Source organism: Ovis aries, chromosome 1, assembly GCF_016772045.2.
Source record: "Ovis aries strain OAR_USU_Benz2616 breed Rambouillet chromosome 1, ARS-UI_Ramb_v3.0, whole genome shotgun sequence".
In the NCBI taxonomy this organism is placed as follows: domain Eukaryota; kingdom Metazoa; phylum Chordata; class Mammalia; order Artiodactyla; family Bovidae; genus Ovis; species Ovis aries.
In genome coordinates, this window is record NC_056054.1 from 118,657,226 (window position 1) to 118,683,536 (window position 26,311).

Genomic DNA, 26,311 nt, shown 5'->3' on the forward strand with positions numbered 1-26,311 from the left:
AAATATGTGTAGTATGTACTCATATGCTGTTTCAGTACTGGTTGTTAATTACCTCCTCACATCTGTTTCCTCAATAGTGAATTAGTGATTGTTGCTCAGTCATGCCTGATTCTGCAATCCCATGGACTATAGCCTGCCAGGCTCCTCTGTCCCTGGAATTCTCCAGGCAAGATTACTGGAGTGGGTTGCCATTTCCTTCTCCAGTTTCCTTAATAGGCATCTTGATAATCTACTCCAAAAAAGAAAAAATGGAGAATGAAATACAAATAAATATTTCAAACCTCAAAGACTTTCAAATTGTTTATTTTTACCAGAGTCTGAAGATTTTACCAGTTCAGCCAAGAATTAACCCCCCTCCCAAAAAAAGAAGAAAAAAAAACTTACTAGATAACCATTTTTTAAATCTCTTTATTTTTCATTGACATGACACTTGACACCATCTTCCAACCCCAATTCCTTCAATAGGGATACAAATTAACTAAGTGTTGTAGTTACTACAACACAGTCATTAGCAGCTGGATGGGATCTTTGTGTCAACTGTTGATATCTAGCCTTTTTGAATCTTATGTGTTTTTGGAATTTAAGACATTGCAGACATCAAATACTGCTTTTGGAAAGGTTCAAAAAGAATAGTGGGTTGATCCAGAAGAAGGTTTGGTGCTATAAGCAACAAGTCAGATGTGTCTGTATGTGGGAGTGTGTGTAACTATTTGTTGGCCTTCCTGCTTTTGAGAACAGAACTCTTCAAGATAAAGGACAATAGAGTTTTTATCCATTCCTTCCCATGAGCCAAATGAGTGCTATCTGAAGAACTGAGAAATTATCCTATGAAAGTGAACTATCATATCTATTGTGCATTTACTTGCATTCTCTCCTAGGTGTTTCTCAGCACAAGACGTGGTGCATGGATTTGGAACCGGGTCTGGGATTATGGGATGCCCATGGACACTGTTCTCTTTACTCATTTTAATTCTCTTCTCAACAAAATTTGCCCTGAATTTTTAATCAACAGATGGGCAGAGAATAAATTAAATGCTCGCTTTAACCATGAAATTTATGGCTTGCTACCTCAACACAGGTATGTTCTAGGATTTTAAAAAAGTAATTTTGCTGTTGCCTTTTGGAATCAGTGGGCCAAACTTGGAGCATAAGGATGATTTAGAGTTCATGTTTTACCACCTTGAAAGTAGACTTTGGCTATCTTAGGAGAATGTTAATCATCGTTTCTTTTCTCATGTTTCTCTGGGCCATTCTATTCATTAAACTTAGAAGAAGGAAATTGAATTTCAGGCATGGTGGCAGCTTCATCTGTCCCCACTCGATGTTTTCAAGCTACTGTGCACTTTTTCTTTAGGCTCTGAAACCTTAGACTGTAGAGAAGCAAATAATATACTATGCCATAAAAATAAACTCCATCTTTCTGAGGCAAATTTTCAAAAAGTCAGGAATCTGGTAAGATTCCATCAACAAGATGGAAGACTTGTGAGAGAGTCCTTTGAAATTCAATACATTCTTTCTTTCTCTTGAATAGAAATCTGAATCCAGACACCTGTAGTGTGAATCCTAGTGTCACCACTTTATAGGTGTGTGATATTGATCAGATTTACTTAACTATTTGTGCTTCATCTTCCTTATATATAAAATGGTGAAAATATTCACCAATTCAGTGGCTGTTTTGAACATTAAAGAGGAAAATACATATACAGTTTACACTAGTCCCAAACACATAATAAATGTTCATCAATTTTCTCTTGTTTTATTGTCTAATTAATTTTCTAAACATATTAAAACTATACTCATGGGATTTTAGTTTATGGAGGTAAGTGAGCAGCAACATGGAGAGGTCAATGACATTGTAAGGAGAATGTATTACTTACATTTTCTTAGAGAAAGAGACATACCAAGCCATGAAAGGCCACATGGGAATTTATTCAGCTAGAAACAGAAACAAGGGGAAAACAGATACTAGAGACTTGATTGGGGTTTCTATGGGACAAGCAGGGCAGTTCAGTTCAGTGCAGTTCAGTCATGTAGTCGTGTCTGACTCTGCGACCCCATGAATTGCAGCATGCCAGGTCTCCCTGTCCATTACCAACTCCCAGAGTTCACCCAAACTCATGTCCATGGAGTCAATGATGCCATCCAGCCATCTCATCCTCTGTCATCCCCTTCTCCTCCTGCCCCCAATCCCTCCCAGCATCAGAGTCTTCCAATGAGTCAACTCTTCGCATGAGGTGGCCAAAGTACTGGAGTTTCAGCTTTAGCATCATTCCTTCCGAAGAAATCCCAGGGCTGATCCCCTTTAGAATGGACTGGTTGGATCTCCTTGCAGTCCAAGGGACTCTCAAGAGTCTTCTCCAACACCACAGTTCAAAAGCATCAATTCTTCGGCGCTCAGCTTTCTTTATAGTCCAACTCTCACATCCATACATGACCAATGGAAAAACCATAGCTTTGACTAGATGGACATTTGTTGGCAAAGTAATGTCTCTGCTTTTGAATATGCTGTCTAGGTTGGTCATAACTTTCCTTCCAAGAAGTAAGCATCTTTTAATTTCATGGCTGCAATTACCATCTGCAGTGATTTTGGAGCCCAAAAAAATAAAATCTGACACTGTTTCCACTGTTTCCCCATCTATTTCCCATGAAGTGATGTTACCAGATGCCATGATCTTCACTTTCTGAATGTTGAGCTTTAAGCCAACTTTTTCACTCTCCTCTTTCACTTTCATCAAGAGGCTTTTTAGTTCCTCTTCACTTTTTGCCATAAGGGTAGTATGGTCTGCATATCTGAGGTTATTGATATTTCTCCTGGCAATCTTGATTGCAGCTTGTGTTTCTTCCAGCCCAGCGTTTCTCATGATGTACTCTGCATATAAGTTAAATAAGCGGGCTGATAATATGCAGCCTTGACAATATACAGAAAATATACAGGCAGGGCAGGGCAAGGTAAACAGTTGAGGATTGGCTGGTTTGAATATTCCCAGTGGATTTTAGGCTAGATTTGTCTGGTTCCTAGCCGTGGGGTATATAATGGTCATTTGAGTTAAATTCATATATATGTGTCAGTCCATTCCAGTCCATTTTAGTTCGCTGATTTCCTAGAGTGTTGACATTCACTCTTGCCATCTCCTGTTTGACCACTTCCAATTTGCCTTGATTCATGGACCTAACATTCCAGGTTCCTATGCAATATTGCTCCTTACAGCATCAGACCTTGCTTCTATCACCAGTCACATCCACAACTGGGTATTGTTGTGTTGGTTTTTGTTTTGTTTTGTTTTGTTTTTGTTTTTTTTTTTTTACTTTACAATATTGTATTGGTTTTGCCACACATCAACATGAATCTGCCATGGGTGTACACGTGTTCCCAATCCTGAATCCCCCTCTCACCTCCCCCTGCCCCACCACACCATCCCTCCAGGTCATCCCAGTGCACCAACCCCAAGCATCCTGCAGGCTGCATTGAACCTAGACTGGTGATTCATGTCTTATATGATATTATACATGTTTCAATGTCATTCTCCCAAATCACCCCACCCTCGCCCTCTCCCAGAGTCCGAAAGACTGTTCTATACATCTGTGTCTCTTTTGCTGTCTCACATACAGGGTTATCATTACCATCTTTCTAAATTCCATATATATGTGTTAGTATACTTTGTTACTGTTTTTCTTTCTGGTTTACTTCACTCTGTATAATCGGCTCCAGTTTCCTCCACCTCAGTAGAACTGATTCAAATGTATTCTTTTTAATTGCTGAGTAATACTCCATTGTGTATATGTACCACAGCTTTCTTATCCATTCATCTGCTGATGGACATCTAGGTTGTTTCCATGTCCTGGCTATTATAAACAGTGCTTCGGTTCTGGTTTCCTCGGTGTGTATGCCCAGCAGTGGGATTGCTGGGTCATAAGGCAGTTCTATTTCCACTTTTTAAAGGAATCTCCACACTGTTCTCCATAGTGGCTGTACTAGTTTGCATTCCCACCAACAGTGTAAGACTGTTCCCTTTTTTCCACACCTTCTCCAGCATTTATTGCTTTTTGACTTTTGGATCACAGCCATTCTGACTGGTGTGAAATGGTACTTCATTGTGGTTTTGATTTGTATTTCTCTGATAATGAGCGATATTGAGCATCTTTTCATGTGTTTGTTAGCCTTTGTATGTCTTCTTTGGAGAAGTGTCTATTTAGTTCTTTGGCCCATTTTTTGACTGAGTCGTTTGTTTTTCTGGAATTGGGATGCAGGAGTTGCTTGTATATTTTTGAGCTTAGTTGTTTGTCAGTTGCTTCATTTGCTATTATTTTCTCCCGTTCTGAAGGCTGTCTATTCATCTTGCTTTAGTTTCCTTTGTTGTGCAGAAGATTTTAATTTTAATTAGGTCCCATTTGTTTATTCTTGCTTTTATTTCCAGCATTCTGGGAGTTGGGTCGTAGAGAATCCTGCTGTGATATATGTCAGAGAGTGTTTTGCCTACGTTCTCCTCTAGGAGTTTTATAGTTTTTGGTCTTACATTCATATCTTTAATCCATTTTGAGTTTATTTTTGTGTATGGTGTTAGAAAGTGATCTAGCAATCAGAATCCAACAACACATTAAAAATATCATACACCATGACCAAGTGGGCTTTATCCCAGGGGTGCAAGGATTCTTCAATATCCACAAATCAATCAATGTAATACACCACATTAACAAATTGAAAAATAAAAGCCATATGATTATCTCAATAGATGCAGAGAAAGCCTTTGACAAAATTCAACATCCATTTATGATAAAAACTCTCCAGAAAGCAGGAATAGAAGGAACATACCTCAACATAATAAAAGCTATATATGACAAACCCACAGCAAACATTATCCTCAATGGTGAAAAATTGAAAGCATTTCCCCCAAAGTCAGGAAGAAGACAAGGGTGCTCACTTTCACTACTACTATTCAACATAGTTTTGGAAGTTTTGGCCACAGCAATCAGAGCAGAAAAAGAAATAAAAGGAATCCAAATTGGAAAGAAGAAGTAAAACTCTCACTGTTTGCAGATGACATGATCCTCTACATAGAAAGCACTAAAGACTCCACCAGAAAATTACTAGTGCTAATCAGTGAGTATAGTAAAGTTGCAGGATATAAAATCAACACACAGAAATCCCTTGCATTCCTATACACTAATAATGAGAAAATAGAAAAAGAAATTAAGAAACAATTCCATTCGCCATTGCAACGAAAAGAATAAAATACTTAGGAATATATCTACCTAAAGAAACTAAAGACCTATATATAGAAAACTATAAAACACTGGTGAAAGAAATCAAAGAGGACACTAACAGATGGAGAAATATACCATGTTAATGGATTGGAAGAATCAACATAGTGAAAATGAGTATACTACCCAAAGCAATCTATAGATTCAATGCAATACCTATTAAGCTACTAGCAGTATATTTCACAGAAATAGAACAAATAATTTCACAATTTGTATGGAAATACAAAAAACCTTGAATAGCCAAAGAAATCTTGAGAAACAAGAATGGAACTGGAGGAATCAACCTGCCTGACTTCAGGCTCTACTACAAAGCTACAGTCATCAAGACAGTATGGTACTGGCACAAAGACAGAAATATAGATCAATGGAACCAAATAGAAAGCCCAGAGATAAATCCACATACCTATGGACACCTTATCTTTGACAAAGGAGGCAAGAATATACAATGGATTAAAGACAATCTCTTTAACAAGTGGTGGTGGGAGAACTGGTCACCCACTTAAAAGAATGAAACTAGATCACTTTCTAATACCGTACACACAAAAAACTCAAAATGGGTATTGTTTTTACTTTGGCTCCGTCCCTTCATTCTTTCTGGAGTTATTTCTCCACTGATCTCCAATAGCATATTGGGCACCTACTGACCTGGGGAGTTCCTCTTTCAGTATCCTATCACTTTGCCTTTTCGTGCTGTTCATGGGGTTCTCAATGCAAGAATATTGAAGTGGTTTTCCATTCCCTTCTCCAGTGGACCACATTCTGTCAGACCTCTCCACCATGACCTGCCCATCTTGGGTGGCCCCACAGGGCATGGTTTAGTTTCATTGAGTTAGACAAGGCTGTATCCTAGTGTGATTAGGTTGACTAGGTTTTATGATTATGATTTCAGTGTGTCTACCCTCTGATGCCCTCTTGCAACACCTAGTTTTCTAACTTGGGTTTCTCTTACCTTGGAAATGTGATATCTGTTCACTGCTGCTCCAGCAAAGTGCAGCTGCTACTTCTTACCTTTGATGAGGGGTATCTCCTCACCGCTGCCCCTCCTGACCTTGAATGTGGAGTAGCTCCTCTAGGCCCCCCTGCACCGGTGCAGCCACTGCTCCTTAGATGTGGGGTAGCTCCTCCTGGCTGCCTGTGGGCAAGAATTCTTTAGAAGAAATGGAGTAGCCATCATGGTCAACAAAAGAGTCTGAAATGCAGTACTTGGATGCAATCTCAAAAACAACAGAATGATCTCTGTTCGTTTCCAAGGCAAACCATTCAATATCGTAGTAATCCAAGTCTATGTCCCAACCAGTAACGCTGAAGAAGCTGAAGTTGAATGGTTCTATGGAGACCTACAAGACCTTTTAGAACTAACACCCAAAAAAGATGTCCTTTTCATTAGAGGGGACTGGAATGCAAAAGTAGGAAGTCAAGAAACACCTGGGGCAACAGGTAAATTTGGCCTTGGAGTATGGAATGAAGCAGGGCAAAGACTAATAGAGTTTTGCCAAAAGAACACACTGATCATAGCAAACACCCTCTTCCAACAACACAAGAGAAGACTCTACACATGGACATCACCAGATGGTCAACACTGAAATCAGATTGATTATATTCTTTGCAGCCAAAGATGGAGAAGCTCTATACCGTCATCAAAAACAAGACTGGGAGCTGACTGCGGCTCAGATCATGAGCTCCTTATTGCCAAATTCAGACTTAAATTGAAGAAAGTAGGGAAAACCCCTAGACCATTCAGGTATGACCTAAATCAAACCTCTTATGATTATACAGGGGAAGTGAGAAATAGATTTAGGGGACTAGATCTGATAGAGAGTGCCTGATGAACTATAAACTGAGGTTACTAACGTTCTACAGGAGACAGGGATCAAGACCATCACCATGGAAAAGAAATGCAAAAAAGCAAAATGACTGTATGGGGAGGCCTTACAAATAGCTGTGAAAAGAAGAGAGGTGAAAAGCAAAGGAGAAAAGCAAAGATATAAGCATCTGAATGCAGAATTCCAAAGAATAGCAAGAAGAGATAAGAAAGACTTCCTCAAAGATCAATGCAAAAAAAATAGAGGAAAACAACAGAATGGGAAAGACTAGAGATCTCTTCAAGAAAATTAGGGATATCAAGGGAATATTTCATGCAAAGATGAGCTCGATAAGGGACAGAAATGGTATGGACCTAACAGAAGCATAAGATATTAAGAAGAGGTGGCAAGAATACACAGAAGAACTGTACAAAAAAGATCTTCATGACCCAGATAATCACGATGGTGTGATCACTCATCTAGAGCCAGACATCCTGGAATGGGAAGTCAAGTGGGCCTTAGAAAGCATCGCTATGAACAAAGCTAGTGGAGGTGATGGAATTCCAATTGAGCTATTTCAAATCCTGAAAGATGATGCTGTGAAAGTGCTGCACTCAATATGCCAGCAAATTTGGAAAAGTCAGCAGTGGCCACAGGACTGGAAAAGGTCAGTTTTCATTCCAATCCCAAATAAAAGCAATGCCAAAGAATGCTCAGACTACCACACAATTGTACTCATCTCACATGCTAATAAAGTAATGCTCAAAATTCTCCAAGCCAGGCTTCAGCAATACGTGAACAGTGAACTTCCAGATGTTCAAGCTGGTTTTAGAAAAGGCAGAGGAACTTGAGATCAAATTGCCAACATCCACTGGAACTTGGAAAAAGCAAGAGAGTTCCAGAAAAACATTTACTTCTGCTTTATTGACTGTGCCAAAGCCTTTGACTGTGTGGATCACAATAAACTGTGGAAAATTCTGAAAGAGATGGGGATACAGACCACCTGACCTGCCTCTTGAGAAACCTATAGACAGGTCAGGAAGCAACAGTTAGAACTGGACATGGAACAACAGACTGGTTCCAAATAGGAAAAGGAGTGCATCAAGGCTGTATATTGCCACCCTGCTTATTTAACTTCTTTGCAGAGTACATTATGAGAAACGTTGGGCTGGAAGAAGCACAAGCTGGATTTGAGATTGCCGGGAGAAATATCAATAACCTCAGATATGCAGATGACACCACCCCTATGGCAAAAAGTGAAGAGGAACTAAAAAGTCTCTTGATGAAAGTGAAAGAGGAGAGTGAAAAAGTTGGCTTAAAGCTCAACATTCAGAAAACAACGATCATGGCATCTGGTACTATCACTTCATGGGAAATAGATGGGAAACTGGAAACAGTGTCAGACTTTATTTTTGGGGGCTCCAAAATCACTGCAGGTGGTGACTGCAGCCATGAAATGAAAAGATGCTCACTCCTTGGAAGGGAAGTTATGACCAACCTAGATAGCATATTGAAAAGCAGAGACATTACTTTGCCGACTAAGGTCCATCTAGTCAAGGCTATGGTTTTTCCATTGGTCATGTATGGATGTGAGAGTTGGACTGTGAAGAAAGCTGAGCGCCAAAGAATTGATGGTTTTGAACTGTGGTGTTGGAGAAGATTCTTGAGAGTCCCTTGGACTGCAAGGAGATCCAACCAGTCCATTCTAAAGGAGATCAGCCCTGGATGTTCTCTGGAAGGCATGGTGCTAAAGCTGTAGCTCCAGTACTTTGGCCACCTCATGTGAAGAGTTGACTCATTGGAAAAGACTCTGATGCTGGGAGGGATTGAGGGCAGGAGGAAAAGGGGACAACAGAGGATAAGATGGCTGGATAGCATCACTGACTCTATTGACATGAGTTTGAGTGAACTCCGGGAGTTGGTGATGGATAGGGAGGCCTGGCATGCTGCGATTCATGGGGTCACAAAGGGTCGGACACGACTGAGAGAGTGAACTGAACTGACTGAGCCCTGCGGTAATTAAGGGCAAGGGAAATATTGCCCTGGAGTGTGAGAGTTAGATAAGTAGTTGATCGGCGCTAAGAATTGGTTGGAGCTACAGATTTGCGATTGGATGGTTTGCATAAAAAAGAAGTGCTCTTAGCAGAGGCATTTGCTATCTTTAAAACAGGTTAGGCAAGTGAGACAGCAAGATTTTTGTCTCCCTGTACAGCAATGTTTTTACGATGTCAGAATAACATAAAAGAGAAAATAAAAGCCCAACTACACATCAACATCCCATTTCTAGCTTGAATGATTGGGTAGAGAGTGTATCATCCTACTAAGGTAAGGAATTAAGAAGGATAGGAAATTTGGAAGATCTGAGGAGGCTGTGTGATGATTTAAGCTTTAGAAAACAGCATTTGAGATACTTAAGGTATCCCTACAGAGATACATGGCAAGCATTAGGATAGAATATTCTGAAAATCAAAGTGGAGAGCAGACTTGCCGTCATCAGCCCTTAGGATGTATAACAGAGTCTTAGTGGTAGAGTATGTGATTATCAGGATTAGGAACAAGGAGACTGGCAAATTTTGTATAGACACTTCTGTTATTCTCCTTTGCATGTACGTGTACATGTGTGCACGCATCCATAAATACCCCTCTTCTCAAGCTGCCTTAAGAAACAATAATAGGGTTTGAGTGGCAGGTGTGTTCATTATTATATAGGTAGCAAGCATGTGAGTTAAAAGAATGGACTTATCAGCTCTCATAACTTGAAACTCAAGAAAGCTAAGATTCATTAGAAACTTTGATGGAAATAAATAAGGAATGATTATTGAACTTTCTATGAAAACATGATTTGTCTGCATTTGAAATGTAGAGTGCAATATTCTGGACACTGAACCTCAAGAAATACATAATAGAACCAGAAAAATCTTTTGAGAAGGAGAATGAAACTGATAACGGTTGACTGAAGTTCTGCCACATAAAGATGATAGAAATCTCTCTATATTGGTATGAAGAAAGGGTGAATGTGGATTTCACCAGATACAAACTAATAAGAGCTATCCACGATGTTTCAGAGAGTAAAATTTAGATTTGGGACAAATATATATACTATATGATTAATACAACTATGATATTAATAGAATAAAATCTTGCTTGAAAATTATAGGAAAGATAAAAGAAACAATGTGGTAAATATATATTCACCCAATTATTAAGAATATAAATATATTTCAGTTAAAATATATTAAAATCATGGATGACAAATCAATTTTGTCTTTTATTAGTAAAAAGATATAATATGCATGTGCAAAAAAAAGTATATATATGTGTGTATATATATGTAGCTTTAAAATGTAAAACAATTTTAGCAAATCTGATGCTTACCTGCTATATGACCCTGGAGCAGTTATGCATTTTGTCTTTCTTTTTTATATGTATTGACAAGATGCAATCCTATCTGCCTATCTGTTGTGAAGTTTAAATGAAGAAACACATAATATTGCCTATATGCACAGCCTAGATAAATTTAATGCATATTTTTTAGCTCGTATTATAATCAAGTAGCACTTTGGATACTGGGGAAGAATGATGACAGTGCCACAATTCTACCTCTTGCCGGGCTTCCTAGAGTTTTCAAAATGTTGTACAATGACACAGCATAATATATGCTATGAAGAAACAATCAGGGTTTGGGAGATAAAGTGTTTTTAGATGGGCTGGTTATGGAATGCTTGAAATGAAAATGAATTGCCGACCCAGGAATCGAACCCGGGTCTCCCGCATTGCGGGCAGACACTTTATCGTCTGAGCCACCGGGGAATGGCTATGGAATGTTTATGTGATAAAAGAACATTTGAATCAGAATCTGAAGGAATTGAGTGGGTAGATCCTGAGAGATATCTGAGAGAATAATATACCAGGCAGAAGAAATACCAAGTCCAAAGACATCAGTGGCATGACTTATTCCAGGAGAAGTGAAGAATCTGGTGTAGCTAGAGCACAGGTGGAGAGCGAAAGTGGCAGGAAGTAGTTCAGAGAGGTAGGCAGGCACCTGATCACATAGAGAATTTTAGGACTTGGGCATGGAAATAACTTTAGAGTATATTTTTAATGAAATAGCAATATATTTGGGAATAATTTTACATTTTAAAAGAATCACTCAGGCTGCTGATTGGAGGAAAAAATGTGGGGAGTCAAAGGTAGAAGGAGTGTTAAACTGCTTTAAACAGTATTAAACTATTAGTTTACTAACAGTGTTAAATTTAAATAATGTTAGTAAATATTACAAAAATGCCACGTAGGTTCTCAAAATAATGGAAATCAGACTATGATCTGATTTTTCTGTTCCATTTTAAACACTCCACCTGTTGCTTTATAAAAAAAAAAAATCTCTCTCACCTCCCCAAAAAATTGTTTTAAGGAAATTAAGTATCAATATATCACTGCTATAAACTTATATCACCTTTCAAAAGTTTCTCTCTGCATGTAGTAAGCACTGTATAAACATTATTGGCACCTTGATGAATACAGAAGGTTTATTCAGAACATAATTCAGAAGAAATACTGAGAAAAAATCTTTTATAAAATAAAAATGTATGTCTTTCATTTTTTAGCATGACTAAAAAAATCATTTTAAGCATTTTCTTAGCTTACCTACTTTCCAAAAAGACTTACATTAGTTTTCCTGCATACAAATTTTCATTCTTCAGATTTCTGACTCATCAAGCTACTGTCGGTGATGATCTACCCAACTACATAATTTCTGGAAGAGTTCTGATGAAACCAAATGTTACAAAGTTCACAGAAACATCAGCCATCTTTGAGGATGGCACAGAAGAGGATGTGGACGTTGTCATCTTTGCCACAGGATACACTTATTCTTTCCCATTTTTGGAAAATAATTCAACAGTTCTGGATATCCAGCGTTCCATGTATAAATTTGTTTTCCCTCCTGAGCTAGAAAAACCAACGCTAGCTTTCATTGGCATCCTCCAGCCAGTAGGAGCCACTATTCCCACATCAGAACTCCAGAGCCGATGGGCTGTACATGTATTCAAGGGTATGTCATGACCTTTTCCATATTTACAAAAAATAACCATCCAGATAATGTGATTTCAGAGGCACTGCAGAAGTCTTCTGCTGCAAACATATCTGAAGCTCACCTTTATAGTATTTGAAATTCTGTCTCTTGAGATTTTTTGCTTCAATGTTTGATGGCTATGTAATCTTTAGGATTCCCATATGAAAATGAAGATTAAAAAACTACTACCTAAATATATCAAATGACAACTTATTGGCAAATAATTCTTTAAAGCACATCAGCAAGGTACACAATATAGGAAATGAGGGCAGGAGAAAAGACCTCAACATGGGAAATAACAATTATCCTACTTTCCAATCTTTCTAGAATATCTCTGGAGTGATCCACAACTACAAGGAGCATTTTTTTTTTGCCTGTCTCTCAAGTTTAAAATATAAAAAGGACAAGTAGAGTCACAGAATTATGAACTGTGAGTTATGAAAATTATGGCAGAGTCATAGAGTAACTGGAATAGGGCCCCAGCAAAATTAAAAGAGCAAGAGCTTTGTAATCTAGCAGGATCTGATTAAAACCCAGTTCCTCCACATGCTGACTGCATGGTCTTGACATATTACTTGACCTCCACAATTCCCTCACTTATAAAAATGAAATAATTAGATGTATTGTGCAGAGCGGTGAGAATTAACAATTAAGCATTTGTCTTTTGTAAGCCTTCAATGAATGTTGATTTTATGAATCAAGATTAGCCATGGTGCTAATTTTTTAATTATTATTCTTTTTTATATCATAACTTTTAGGTTTAGAATAGATTGAAGACAGAGTCAAATCAACCTTAATGAAATTATGTCAATCACATTGCAATAGTTCTGCTCATTTCTTTGTTCCTTCTTTAAAATGTTTCCCATATGTTCCTACTAGATTCTGCTTCTTGAAATGTAGGCTATTTTTCATTAAAAGAAGGAATAATTATGGGAAAGTGTTTTCCATGATTTAAGATGAAAAATCAAGAAGAAATCTCTATCCAATGAAGACAATCAGGAGTCATTGACTCACCATTAGTAGCTATTGAAAAGCTAAGTGATAGCATAAATGAACAAGTATAGCTCACTATTTAAAAGAGAATCAGAAAAAATACGCTGGTTATGGAACTACACACACACTACTTTGTGCCTTCCTTCAGTTCATTCTTCTTTGTGAGATGTGAGATCTGCCAGTCAAATTGTGTGGAGAAGGCAATGGCACCCCACTCCAGCACTCTTGCCTGGAAACTCCCATGGATGGAGGAGCCTGGTAGGCTTCAGTCCATAGGGTCACTAAGAGTGGGACAAGACTGAGCGACTTCACTTTCACTTTTCATTTTCATGCATTGGAGAAGGAAATGGCAACCCACTCCAGTGTTCTTGCCTGGAGAATCCCAGGGACAGGGGAGCCTGGTTGGCTGCCGTCTATGGGGTCGCAGAGAGTCAGACACAACTGAAGCGACTTAGCAGCAGCAGCAGTCAAGATGTGAAGTCATTAAAGCCATGTTTTTGCATGTGTAAGGCATGTGCACCTGATAGAACAGTGAATGTAGGGCAACCCAGAGCAGCTCCTGAATCCATCGCTCCCACTCTTATGCTATCTCATGATGTTCTCCACCAAACAGACCCTCCTATTACACATTTCTTCCTCAAACCACACCTTTTCAATAGGAAAATCATTTTCACATTTGAAATTTCTTTCCTAGGATTGAACAAATTACCTTCAGTGAGTGGCATGATGGCTGACATAAGAAAGAAGAGAACCAAAGCTGAAAAAGAGTAAGAAACTTGCTTCTTGATGAAAGTCAGTAGAAAGTGTTTAGGTGGAGGTGTTTGTATTTCAAGCTTTCTTTATATTTTTCTCATGATGGAATCTGTCTATTTGCCTGGAGGAGATCTCAAATTATCAACGTTTTAATTTCCTCTTAATTATGCATAAGTATCATATATGGAGGACTTATTGAATGGAATGGGTAGAGAATGGTCCAACCTGGAAACTGTAGAATTTTATTTAAAGTTTATGGAACACTTTATATAACATATAATTATAAATTTGTGTCATGCTGTAGCCTTAGAGATGTAAAGCGTCTGAAAATATATGATGAAATGAAGGATTGTTTCACTCTTTTAACGTGTTAAAAAGAAAAACCAATGTGAGAAATGAGATAGGAGACCATTACAGGATCCAATTAAAATGCTAATGTTTGGTTAGGAGCTTGTGGATTGCACCAAACCTTCTTAAAGGAAAATTATTCTCAACCACTAGTGTTGGGGATATAATTTATTTCTATTTAGCAAATATCTACTGAGAATCTACAGTGTGGAGGTCACAGCATGTTCTCAATGAGAAATAAAAGCTTTTATTTTAAGAATCATAATCTGTTATCCAGTAACTTTGGTTTAGGAGGGTGAAGATTTGCATTTCAGTAATATTTAAAATGAAATTAATATCACAAATATATGTACAATTCTTGTAGCATATTCCATAGTGTAGTCATCACCACTGACTTAACCAAACGAGACTATATCCTAATTGAGAATTAAATTCATGGACAAAGAAAATTTAAGAAAAGACAAAAATCTTCTGAAACCCACTTATTAATATCCAAGATCCTTGGAAGGATTTGTTGGGGAAAAAACACTGCAAGAATATTTTGTTGAAAAGCACTGAGGCCAAAGTCAATGAAAAGAAGAAAACATTTTATATCTCATTTTTTGGAGAAATCATCAGCCAATGTTTAGATGTAATTGTGCTTGGAGAGATGGAGTTTCTGATAGTTTCCTCTTCTGGTTTGAGGTACCTGAATAGTCCCCGCAATGCACGCAGAGTTCAATATGTGAATTACATGGATGAAATTGCCTCTGAAATAGCAGTGAAACCCAACCTGTTCTCACTTTTCCTGTGGGATCCAAAGCTGGCTCTGGAAATTTTCCTTGGGCCGTGCACACCCTACCAGTACTGCCTACAAGGGCCAGGGAAGTGGGCTGGAGCCCGGGAAGCCATTCTGACTCAGACAGAATGGATCATTAAGCCCCTGAGGACTCGCACCCTCATATGTGACCAGGCTCCATGGTCTGTGCCACTTTGGCTTAAAAGTATCTGTGTAGCCCTTCTCCTCTTTGTTCTCACTTTCATCATTAAAGGATAATCCTCCTGTGATCATTGCTATATTGTAGGTTAACAGTAACACACACTAATTAAGAGACTGGGCATGTGCAAGTATTTATCCCTCACTCTGGACTAGATTAATGCAGTGAATTGCCTAATAATTACAAAATTACTCATGTATGAGCATTTGGCAAAATTGGAGTCTTCAGAAGTCCAAAAGGGTAGAGTAACAACTTTAGCTAAAGCCAACTCGAAAATTGGAGATTTCAAATGAAATGGTTTATATGAAAGCTTGCTCTAGAAAAGCACATTTAATTTCTATAATATGAGAAATGTTCTCAGTTACCAGTCTCTCCTAGCCTCCTTTTGTATGAATTGGTGAATTCTTTGTTTTTCATGCAAAACACAGGCTAGGAAAAAGTTTCTCTTCAATGACTTAGAAAAATTAACAATGAAGAAATATTTTACCAGCAATCCTTTCCACTAGGTCACATTCTACAGAATCATGTATATTGAAGTATCAAGTTGTTTGAGGGATTATTGATGATAGTTTCAGGTTATGGAGGGTGCCAGGGAGAGAAAAAGAGGGAATAATCAGGAAACATACGTAATTTTGTCTACTCATACTATCAAAACACATGAAATAATTCAGCAGTAAAACTATAAAATTATATAAAACACTGAGGAGAATGAAAGGAAGAAGTGGAAAATAAGCAAATATTTATAACTTTTGCAATTAAGCAGAGAGATGAAATATTTGTGTCTGTATTAATCAGTCACATTACAGGCTAGATCTGAGGTTAGTGCTGATATTCTGTAAAAAATTTTTCTCCTAGATTTATTGAGGCATGATTGAAAATAAAAAAATTGTATATTTTTAAAGTGTACAATGTGATATGTTGATATACAAACACATAGTGAAATGATTACCACAATCAAGTTAATTAGCATATTAATTACCTCATTAGTTATTTCACAAGTTACCTTTGTGTGTGTGTGTGTATATATGTAGTGAGAACACTTAAGCTATGTCCTCTTAGCAATATCAAGTATACAAAACAGTATATAATCACTATACCGTACATTAGGTTTCCAGAACTTATTAATCTTATAACTGAATGTCTGTTCCCTTTGACCAATGTCCTTCCGTTTCCCCACCAGACCTCAGTAACCACTCTTGTACACTCTGTTTCTAAGAGTTAAACTTTGCAAAATTTACATATAAGTGAAATCATTCAGTATTTGTCTTTTTACATTTGGCTTATTTCACTTAGGGCTCCCTTGATACTTCCATTATACTCAAATGGCAGGAAATCCTTCTCTTTTGAGCCTGAATAAAATTCCGTTGTGTGTATCACATTTTCTTCACCCCTTAATCTTCTGATGGACACTTATGTTACTTCCATACCTTGTGATTAACACTGTATTGAACATAGGACTATAGGATCTCTTCAAGCTCCTGTTTTCATTTCCTTTGAATATATACCCATAAGAGTAATTGCTGGACTATACAGTAGTTCTATTTTTAATTTATTTTGAGGAATCAATATTCTGTTTCCTTAAGTGGCTGTACCAGTTTACATTTCCACCTACAGTGTACAGGACTCCATTTTCTCTACATCTTCACCAATACTTATCTTTTGACTTTTTTATAATTGGCATCTTAACATGAGTGCAGGGATACCTCATTATTTATTTCCATTTCCCTTAGTGATTAGGGTGGTTGAGCATCTTTTCATGTACCTGTTGGCCATTTACGTCTTTGGAAAAATCAAGCCCTTTGCCCATTTTTAAATTATTTTTTAAATTGAGGTATGTGACTTCCAGATATATTTTGGATATTCATCACTAATTGAAAATTTGGTTTGCAAATATTTTCTCCCATTGCATTAGGTTGCCTCTTAATTTTGTTGATTGTGTCATTTGCTGCATAGAGAAATTTTAGTTTGATATTTTTGTTCATTTTTGCTTTCATTGCCTGCACTTTTTGTATCATATACAAAAATATATTTGCCAGTACCAGTGTTGAGGAACTTAGTCCTGTGTTTTCTTCTAGGACTTTAATGCTTTCAGGTCTCACATTTAAGTATTTAACACACTTGAGTTGATTTTTGCATATGGCATAGGATTACTGTCCAATTTCAGCACAGGCTTATTCAGTTTTCCCTGTACCATTTGTTGAAAAGATTATTCTTTCCCCATTGTGTATTCTTGGTATGTTTGTCAAAAATTAGTATCTTTGTCAAAAAACCATATATGCTTTTCTGGGCTGTATCTTCTGTTCCATTGGTATATGTGTTTGCTTTTATGCCAGTACCATACTATTTTGATTATGAAAGTTTTATAATATATTTTGACATCAGGAAGTATGATGTCTCCTGTTTCGTTCTTCTAGCTTGAGATTGCTATAGCTTTTCTAGGTCTTCTGTGGTTCCATACAAATTTTTAGGATTGTTTTTCTAGTTCCCTAAAAGATGCCATTGGAATTTCAATAAGTGTTACATAAAATTTGTAGATTGCTTTAGGTATCACGGATATTTTGACAATATTACTTATTTCAATCCATGAAAACAGGACATCTTTCGATTTATGTGTCTTCTACAATTTCTTTCATCAAGTTGTGGGCTTATTATACAGATATTTCATTCCCATGGCTAAATTTATTCCTCAGTCTTTTATTCTTTTGATATTATTATTGTAAATTAGATTTGTTTTCCTAATTTCTTCTCAGAAGTTTTTTATTCATTTATGGAGATGAAACTGATTTTTTATATTGATTTTTAGTCTACTTTACTGAATTCATTTGTTAGTTTACCAATTTTTGGTGGAGTCTTTAGGATTTTCTATATACAGGATCATATCATCTGGAAAACAGGCTTTTACTTTTTCTTTTCTGACTTGGATGCCTTTTCTTTCTTTCTTTTTTGTTTTGCCTAATTTCTCTAGGCAATTAGGATAAAAGCAAAAGTGGGTATCCTTACGTTTTCCTGAATATATATGAACTTGATTATGTGAGATATATTCCCTCCACACTCAGGTTATTGGCAAATTTTATCATGAAAAGCTATTAAATTTTTTCAAGTGCTTTTTTGTGTGTTTTGAGATGATCATATGATCTTTATCCCTCATTCTGTTAATATATTGTATCACTTTGATTAATTTATGTGTATTGAATCCTCTTGCACCCAAGGGATGCTGCTGCTGCTGCTGCTAAGTCGCTTCAGTCATGTCCGACTCTGTGCGACCCCATAGACAGCAACCCACCAGGCTCCCCCGTCCCTGAGATTGTCCAGTCAAGAACACTGGAGTGGGTTGCCATTTCCTTCTCCAATGCATGAAAGTGAAAAGTGAGAGTGAAGTCGCTCAGTCATGTCTGACTCTTAGGAGGCTCCTCCATCCGTGGGATTTTCCAGGCAAGAGTACTGGAGTGGGTTGCCATTGGGGGTAAATATTAGTTTATCATGTTCCCCAATAGCTCAGTTTGTAAAGAATCTGCCTGCAATACAGGAGACCCTGGTTTGATTCCTGGGTTGGGAAGATCCGCTGAAAAAGGGACAGGTTACCCACTCCAGTTTGGGCTTCCCTTGTGGCTCAGCTGGTAAAAAAAAAAGTCTGCCTGCAATGCAGGAGGCCTGAGTTCAATCCCTGGGTTGGGAAGATCCTCTGGAGAAGGGAAAGTTTACCCACTCCAGTATTCTGGCCTGGAGAATTCCATGGACTTATAGTCCATGAAGTTGCACACGACTGAGCGACTTTCACTCACTCACGTATTATCCTTTTAATGTGCTGTTTAATTCTGTTTGAAGAATTTTATTTCTGTGTTCTTCCAGGTTATTGATCTGTAATTTTCTTTTCTTATAGTGTCCATGTCTAGCAGTAAGGTCATCTGGTCTGGATTTGCCTTATTGGGAGATTTTTATTACTGATTCTGTCTGTTTGCTTGCTATTAGTATGCTCATATTTTTGTGTTATCATGATTCAGTCTTGGTAGGTTATATGGGTTTCTTGGCATGTGCTTCTTAGTAGTCTCTCATGATCCTTTGCATTGCTGTAGTATCAGTTGCAAAGTCTCCTCTTTATTTTCTGATTTAAATTTTGATTATTCTCCTTTTTTCTCAGACAGAAAGGTTTGTCAATTTTAACTTCTTAAAAACTCAGTTTTGGTGATCTTTACTATTGTTTTTATTATTTCTATTTCACTTATTTTTGCTCTGATGTTTGTTAATTCCTTCCTTCTGCTAACTTTGGGCTTTTGTTTGTTCTTCTATTCCTCGAGGTACAAAAGTTGGTTATTTATTTGATACTTTTTTCCCCTTAATATAGGCATTTATCCTTCAAACTTTCCTGTGTACTGCTTGCGCCCATGAGTGGAAACAGATCTCCAATTTTATCAACTTTACACGCAAAACATCTACCACAGAATTCATATCAGTGGAAGCTCAATACAATAAATATTTAGACCTGAATGATAAAGGTTCATTGAATCCAAAGATGCTGGAAGGATTCAGCGCAAATGGAAAGTAGTTTTGAAATTTTTTCCTTTTATAAACTTATCCTTGATCTTTGATGGTGTCTATTTCAGAAAAAGAAAGTTCTATGTAAATGATAATTTTTAACATCAGATAAAACTTTGCATACTACAAACTCCATCAGAGATCAGAAATATTTAATATCCTTTCATCATCCAGAAATGAAACAGATATGTTAAACTTGCCTGTGGCTGCACACTGAGTCACTACTGGGTGTGGAGGTAAAATACTCAGGAAGCCTTAAGAGCTACATGTCGTGCCTGCAAAAATACAGCAGCCTAGTCACAGTTCCCTCACTTTTCTTAAACAAATTACTAAAAGAATGGAAGAAAATTAAGAGCTTCAAAATAGAGAACTCATAAGACTAAATTCATTCTCTGAAGCCAACTAAACTTAGAAGTGTCTAGTAATTATTTTCAATTTTTAGTACAAAATTGAATAAAAATGTCAGTGTTATCTTTTGGGAAAATAATTGAATAATAACCCCGGTTTTTATAACAATGGAAACCTGGATATGAAAATCTCAAATTATGTCAAGACACGTTGGGATGGAGATGAAAGAAGACTAATCTTGTGCTTAACTCCCACCCTTCATAAGGGATACTGAGTGTATGCCATTTACTTCTGACCACACTTCGGTAATTCTGAAATACCCCTGGGGTGGGTAATGTTTCTGATTTGGTCTTAATTCCACTTTCTGGAAGTTTGGTGTTCTGTGCCCCTAGTTTCATGCTCTGGAAGCTTCTGCTTGTTCAGCTATGCTCTGTGGTCCTACCTGAAATGGGCTTTAGGTACTCTGCCCTCCTTTCTGACTAAGCAGCTTTTCCTGTTGATAGCCTACAATCACTGATGTTTGGGAGTCCAAGGATCAATTTCAGTCTCAAATAGTTATAGTCTATTTTAGTCTAGGCAAATGGTTCCTCTGACAGCACAACTCTCTCAAAAACAGCTTCCTATATGTTTAATTCCAGTCATCTCCAAGTGTCAGCATCCATGATCACAGCCTTCCCTTTATATATTTCTGTACTACTGCATTTCTTTACCTTTTCCTGGCTATGCTTCTTCCTTTGCCTACACACATACATACTCCTGCCTCCTCTGTTTCTCTCCTTCTCTCCCCAACCCCTGAGTTGAGTGAACTGCAGTTTCCTTAGCTGTACAGATATCATTAGGAGAGCAACACCCTGAGTTTTTTGCTCAACTGAATGGATTTACTAGGAACCAGTGCCCTGGCTGGGCCTTGACACCTTATCCACACAAAGGCTATAATATAGATGGGATGGCTGCACCTTTGGAGAAGGCAATGGCACCCCACTCCAGTACTGTTGCCTGGGAAATCCCATCGGGCCTGGTGGGCTACAGTCCATGGGGTCGAGAAGAGTTGGACATGACTGAGCGACTTCACTTTCACTGTTCACTTTCAAACACTGGAGAAGGAAATGGCAACCCACTCCAGTGTTCTTGCCTGGAGAATCCCATGGATGGAGGAGCCTGGTGGGCTGCAGTCCACGGGGTCGCAAAGAGTCTGACACAACTGGGCGACTTCACTTTCACTTTCAATAGTTGGCCATAAAAATGAAGTTAAAGGAGAACTAAAAATTTTTAAGTGGTAATAGTAAAAATGTATCTAGGAATTTCTCTGGAGCTGTTGTGGGCAGTGTGGGGCTAGTTTAGTGTCAGATAGCCCCTTGTTCCAGCATGTACTTGTTCTCAAAGTCTATGCTTGCTCCCTCAGATGCATAGTCTCAGCATCAACTGCAGGGTTTTAATCTGTTGCACCTGTCACTTCCAGGGCAGTTCTGCCACCTTTGTTTATTTTGGCATCCTCTGTTTTCAATTCTCTTCAGTGTCTAATTTCCACCCTGACATGAGGGGGCTAAGTTGACCACTTATTCAGGCTCAATTGTTCAGTTGCAATGTAGACAAGAGGGACACTGCAAACAAATATCATTGGCATATGTAGGGATTGCTCACAGTGGGTGGACCACACTGGGCTTGCCACAGCCCAAGGCAGCATGTACTTCCCAGGTTCACACTGCTCAGGCTCCAGGGTGCTCCACTAGGGCACTGTCTCAAGTGCTTCCCGTATTCCATGCACTTCCCAGGTCTAAGATGCTCAGGTTCTTGGGTGTTCTGAAAGAGCACAGACCCAGATGGGCTGTGAGTTTTGTGCCCTTCCCAGGCCCAGGTCCAAGCCACTCAGGCGACCAGGTGCTTATGCACTGTCCCGGGTGGGCCGTGCACTTTATGTACCTCCCTGGTCCTGGCCGCTCGGTTTCCCAGGCGTGAGGGCACAGTTCCAGGTATGCTGTGTGTCTCCTCTGGGGGCTGATCTCAGGCTGTGACACTCCTGGCCTATGTGAACCATCCAGGATCCCAGAAAGACGTTAGCTACTGGCAGCCTGCTCACAGTTTGGTGGAAGATGCGGTCTGTAGGGCTGAGATTGCAGCAGTCCCTTGCCTTCAAGCTCTGGCTGTTGCACACCTGCCTCTCTGTCTCTGGGGAGGGAGGGCCCTAAATGGCAGTCTGCTTGCTCTCCTTTGATATTCACCAGGGTGCAATCCTTTGTTCTGTGAGTGTACCAGTGATCACCATGCAGTGTTAAAGCCTTTCAGGGGAAAGGTCGTTTTTCATAATTTTTACCTCTCTGGCGACCCCATGGTCTGGGTTGCTATATCACATTAGCTCCCTCAGATTGTCCTCAGAGCATTCAAGGCCCATCCTTACCCTAAGAACCGACACATCTCTGCCCAGTCCCCACTCCCTACTGGCAGACATGAGCATCTGAGCCACTTCTCCACTGGTAGTCACAGTTTGGCAAGTATTCTGGTTTGTTTTGTTTTCCTGGTTATTCTGCTCTCTGAGATTCCAGATCTCCCCACTGAAGCCTGTGAGAGGATTTCCTTTTGTGTGGAAACTTCTCCTTCCTGACTCCCTCCCCAGGATGTGTCTCCATCCCTAAATCTTTTGTCATTTTTGTTTTTTATATTTTGCACTATCTCCTTTTGAAGAGATTGGGCTGCCTTTCTGGGTGTCTGGTGTCCTCCACCAACCTTCAGAAAGAAGTTGTTTTGTGAAAGCTACTCCACATTCAAATGATCTTTTGATGAATTTGTTGGGGAGAAAGTGGTCTCCCCATCTTATTCTTCTGCCATCTTGGGACTGTCTCCTGTTGAAGTGTGTTAATTCCAGATATATTTTGGACATTAATCACTAATTGATTATTTGGTTTTCAAACATTTTCTCACATTCCATAGGTTGCATCTTAATTTGGTTGATTGTATCAATAGCTACATAGAAAAAATTTAGTCTCATATAGCCCCATTGGTTTATTTTTGCTTATATTCTCTGTTTTTTGTGTGTGTATGTGTTGTATGCAAAATATAATTGCTAATACTGATGTCAATTATTTCCCTTATGTTTTTTTCTAAGGCATTAATGGTTTCAGGTTTCATTTTAAGTCTTTAACACACTTGAGTTGATTTTTGCATATGGCTTAGGATAATAGTCCAATTTCATCCTTTTTAATGTGGATGTCCAGTTTTCCCAGTACCATTTATTGAAAATGTTATCCTTTCCCCATTGTGTATTCTTGGTAACTTTGTCAAATACTGGTTGACTCTATATGCCTGAGTTTATTTCTGTGCTATATGTTCTGTATCCATTGGTGCATTGTATGTTAGTACCGTACTATTGTGATTATGATAGCTTTGTAATGTATTTTGAAATTAGGAAGTACAATGTCTTCAGTTTTGCTCTTCTAGTGTGAAATTGCTTTAGCTATCAAGGTTTTGTAGTTTCAAGCAAATTTTAAGATTATTTTTCTATTTCTCTAAGAAATATCATTGAATTTTGATAATAAATGTATTGAATACTTAGATTCTTTTACATATCATGGATATATTGATAGTATTAATTATTCCAATAATTAAATAAGATTTGTTTTCTTAATTTCTTTCAGATGTTTTGTTGTTGGTATGGAGAAATGAAACATTTTGTGTTTTGATGTTGAATCTATGATTTTACTGAATTCTTTTATTAACTTTAACAGTTTTTGGTGGAATCTCTAGGGTGATATATATATGATTATACCATCAGTAAACAGAGGCTTTTATTTTTTCCTTTCTTAGTTAGATGCCTTCAATTTTTTTCTTGTCTATAGTACTATGTTGAATAGAAATGGTAAGAGTAGGTATTCTTATATTGTTCCTGAAAAATATATGAACCTAATTATGTTGAGATATATTCCCTCTAAACACAGTTGGTTGAGAATTTTTATCATGAAAAGCTATTGGATTTTGTCAAATGCTTTTTCTGTCTGTAATGAGATGACCATATGATTTTTACGCTGCCTTTTGTTAAATAGTGTATCACTTTGATTCATTTGCATGTGTCATTCAGTTGCCCAGTCATGTCTGACTCTCTGTGACCCTATGGACTGCAGCACACCAGGACTCCCTGTCACTCACCGTCACTTGAAGTCTGCCCAAGTTCATGTCCATTGCATTGGTGATGCCATTCAACCATCTCATTCTCTGATGCCCTATTCTCCTTCTGCCCTCAATCTTCCACAGCATCAGGGACTTTTCCAATGAGTCAGCTGTTTGCAATAGATGACCAAAATACTGGAGTTTCAGCCTCAGCATCAGTCCTTCCAACTAGTATTCAGGGTTGATTTCCCTTAAGATTGGCTGGTTTGATCTCCTTGCTGTCCAGGGGACTCTCAGGAGTCTTCTCCAGCACCACAGTTCAAAGACATCAGTTCTTCACTTGTTTTTCCCCCAAGTGGTAAATGTAAGTTTATCATGGTGTATGATCTTTTTAATGTGTGGTTTAATTCAATTTTTTGGACTTTTATTTAATAATTTTACATTTGTGTTAATCAAGGTTACAGGTCTGTAATTTTCTCTTTTTATAGTCTGGCTTGGTATCAGGTGAATGCTGGTCTTGTAAAAATGAGTTTGAAAATGTCCCATCTTCTTTAATTTTTTGGAAAAATTTGAGGATGGTTAGTATAAATACTTTTTAAAATATTTGTTAAAATTCACCAGTGAAGTTATCTGGTCTGGATTTTCTTTCTTGAGAGAATTTTTATTATTGATTCTGTCTCTTGTTATTAGTCTGTCCATATTTTCTATTTTATCATTATTTAATCTTGGTAGATTATATGAAAGTGTTAGTCACTCAGTTGTGTTCAACTCTTTGTGACCCCATAACTGTAGCCTGACAGGCTCCTCTGTTCATGGAATTCTTCAGGCAAGAATACTACAGTGGGTTTCTAGTCCCTTCTCTAGGGGATCTTCCCGACCCAGGAATGGAACCTGGGTCTTCTGTAATCCAGGCTGATTCTTTACCATCTAAGCCATCAGAGAAACCCAGGGTTACATGATTTTAGAAATAAACACATTTCTTCTAGGTTTTCTAAAATGTTTCCATGTAACTGTTAGTAGTTTTTTGTGATTCTTTGTATCAGTTGTAATGTCTCCTTTTTCATTTATGATTTATTCTCATTTTTTTTGTCTAGAAGTTTGTCAATTTTATCTTTTCAAAGCACTTGGTTTTGTTGATCTTTTCTATTGTCTTTATTGTCTTTATTTCACTTATTTTTGGTCTTGTTCTTTGCTAATTTCTTCCTTTTGCTAACTGGACTTTGTTCTTCTATGTCTGTTCCTTGAGATACAGACTTGTTTATTTGAGGTTTTTCCCCCTCATTGCAGGCATGTATCATTCAAACTTCCCTCTGTGTACTGCTTAGACTCATGAGTGGGAACCAATCACCCGACTCTACCAGCTTCTATACACAAACATCTACCACAGAGCTCACATTAGTAGAAGTTCACAATAAATACTTATACCTAAATGACTGAGTTTCATTGAATTTAGATGGTGATAGTATTCGGTGCAAGTGGAAAGTAGTTTTGAAATTTTTTTCTTGCTATAAACTTATCATGGATCTTTGGTGATACCTATTTTAAAAGAAAGCAATATTTGCATGTATATTATAATTACTACATCAGATAATACTTTTTATAACAAAATTCATCAGAGGTCAAAAGCTTTAATATCCTTTCATCCTCCAAATGAAAAATATATGTTAAGCTGTCTGGCCTAAGTCTTAACACTGAATCACTGCTCTGTGTGAAGATTAAATATCCAGGGAGTCTTAAGAACTCCACGTTGTGTCTGAAATAATACAGTTGCCCTGTTCCTTCACTGTTCTTGAAGAAATTGCTAGAAGAATTAAAGAAAATTAAGAGCTCATAAAAAGAGATCTCATAAGACTGGACTTATTCTCTGAAACAAACTAAACATGGAAATGTCTAGTAATTATTTCAATTTTGAGTTCAATACTGAACACAAATGTTAATGTTATTTTCTGGGAGAAAAAAGTTACACAATGACTCTGATTTGCTCTATGGCAAAACCAATACACTATTGTGAAGTAATTAACCTCCGATTAAAATAAATAAATTTTATTTTTAAAAAAGTACAATGGAAACCTGAATCTACAAATTTAAAATTATGTCAAGACACATTGGGATAGAGATAAAGGAGATTA

At 37.8% G+C, this 26,311-nt stretch overlaps 1 protein-coding gene across 1 annotated transcript in view; it reads left to right on the top strand.

The window, feature by feature from the left end:
• Positions 1-23,417, top strand: part of LOC121820785 (flavin-containing monooxygenase 5-like) — a 36,169-nt gene extending 12,752 nt beyond the window's left edge. The window contains exons 5-8 of the mRNA XM_060403523.1: positions 879-1,078; positions 11,762-12,111; positions 13,820-13,892; positions 14,911-23,417. Of these exons, the coding sequence (XP_060259506.1) occupies positions 879-1,078; positions 11,762-12,111; positions 13,820-13,892; positions 14,911-15,262 (975 nt within the window). The 3' untranslated portion in view covers positions 15,263-23,417. The remainder of the gene's footprint in view (positions 1-878; positions 1,079-11,761; positions 12,112-13,819; positions 13,893-14,910) is intronic.
• The last annotated feature ends 2,894 nt before the right edge of the window (positions 23,418-26,311 follow it).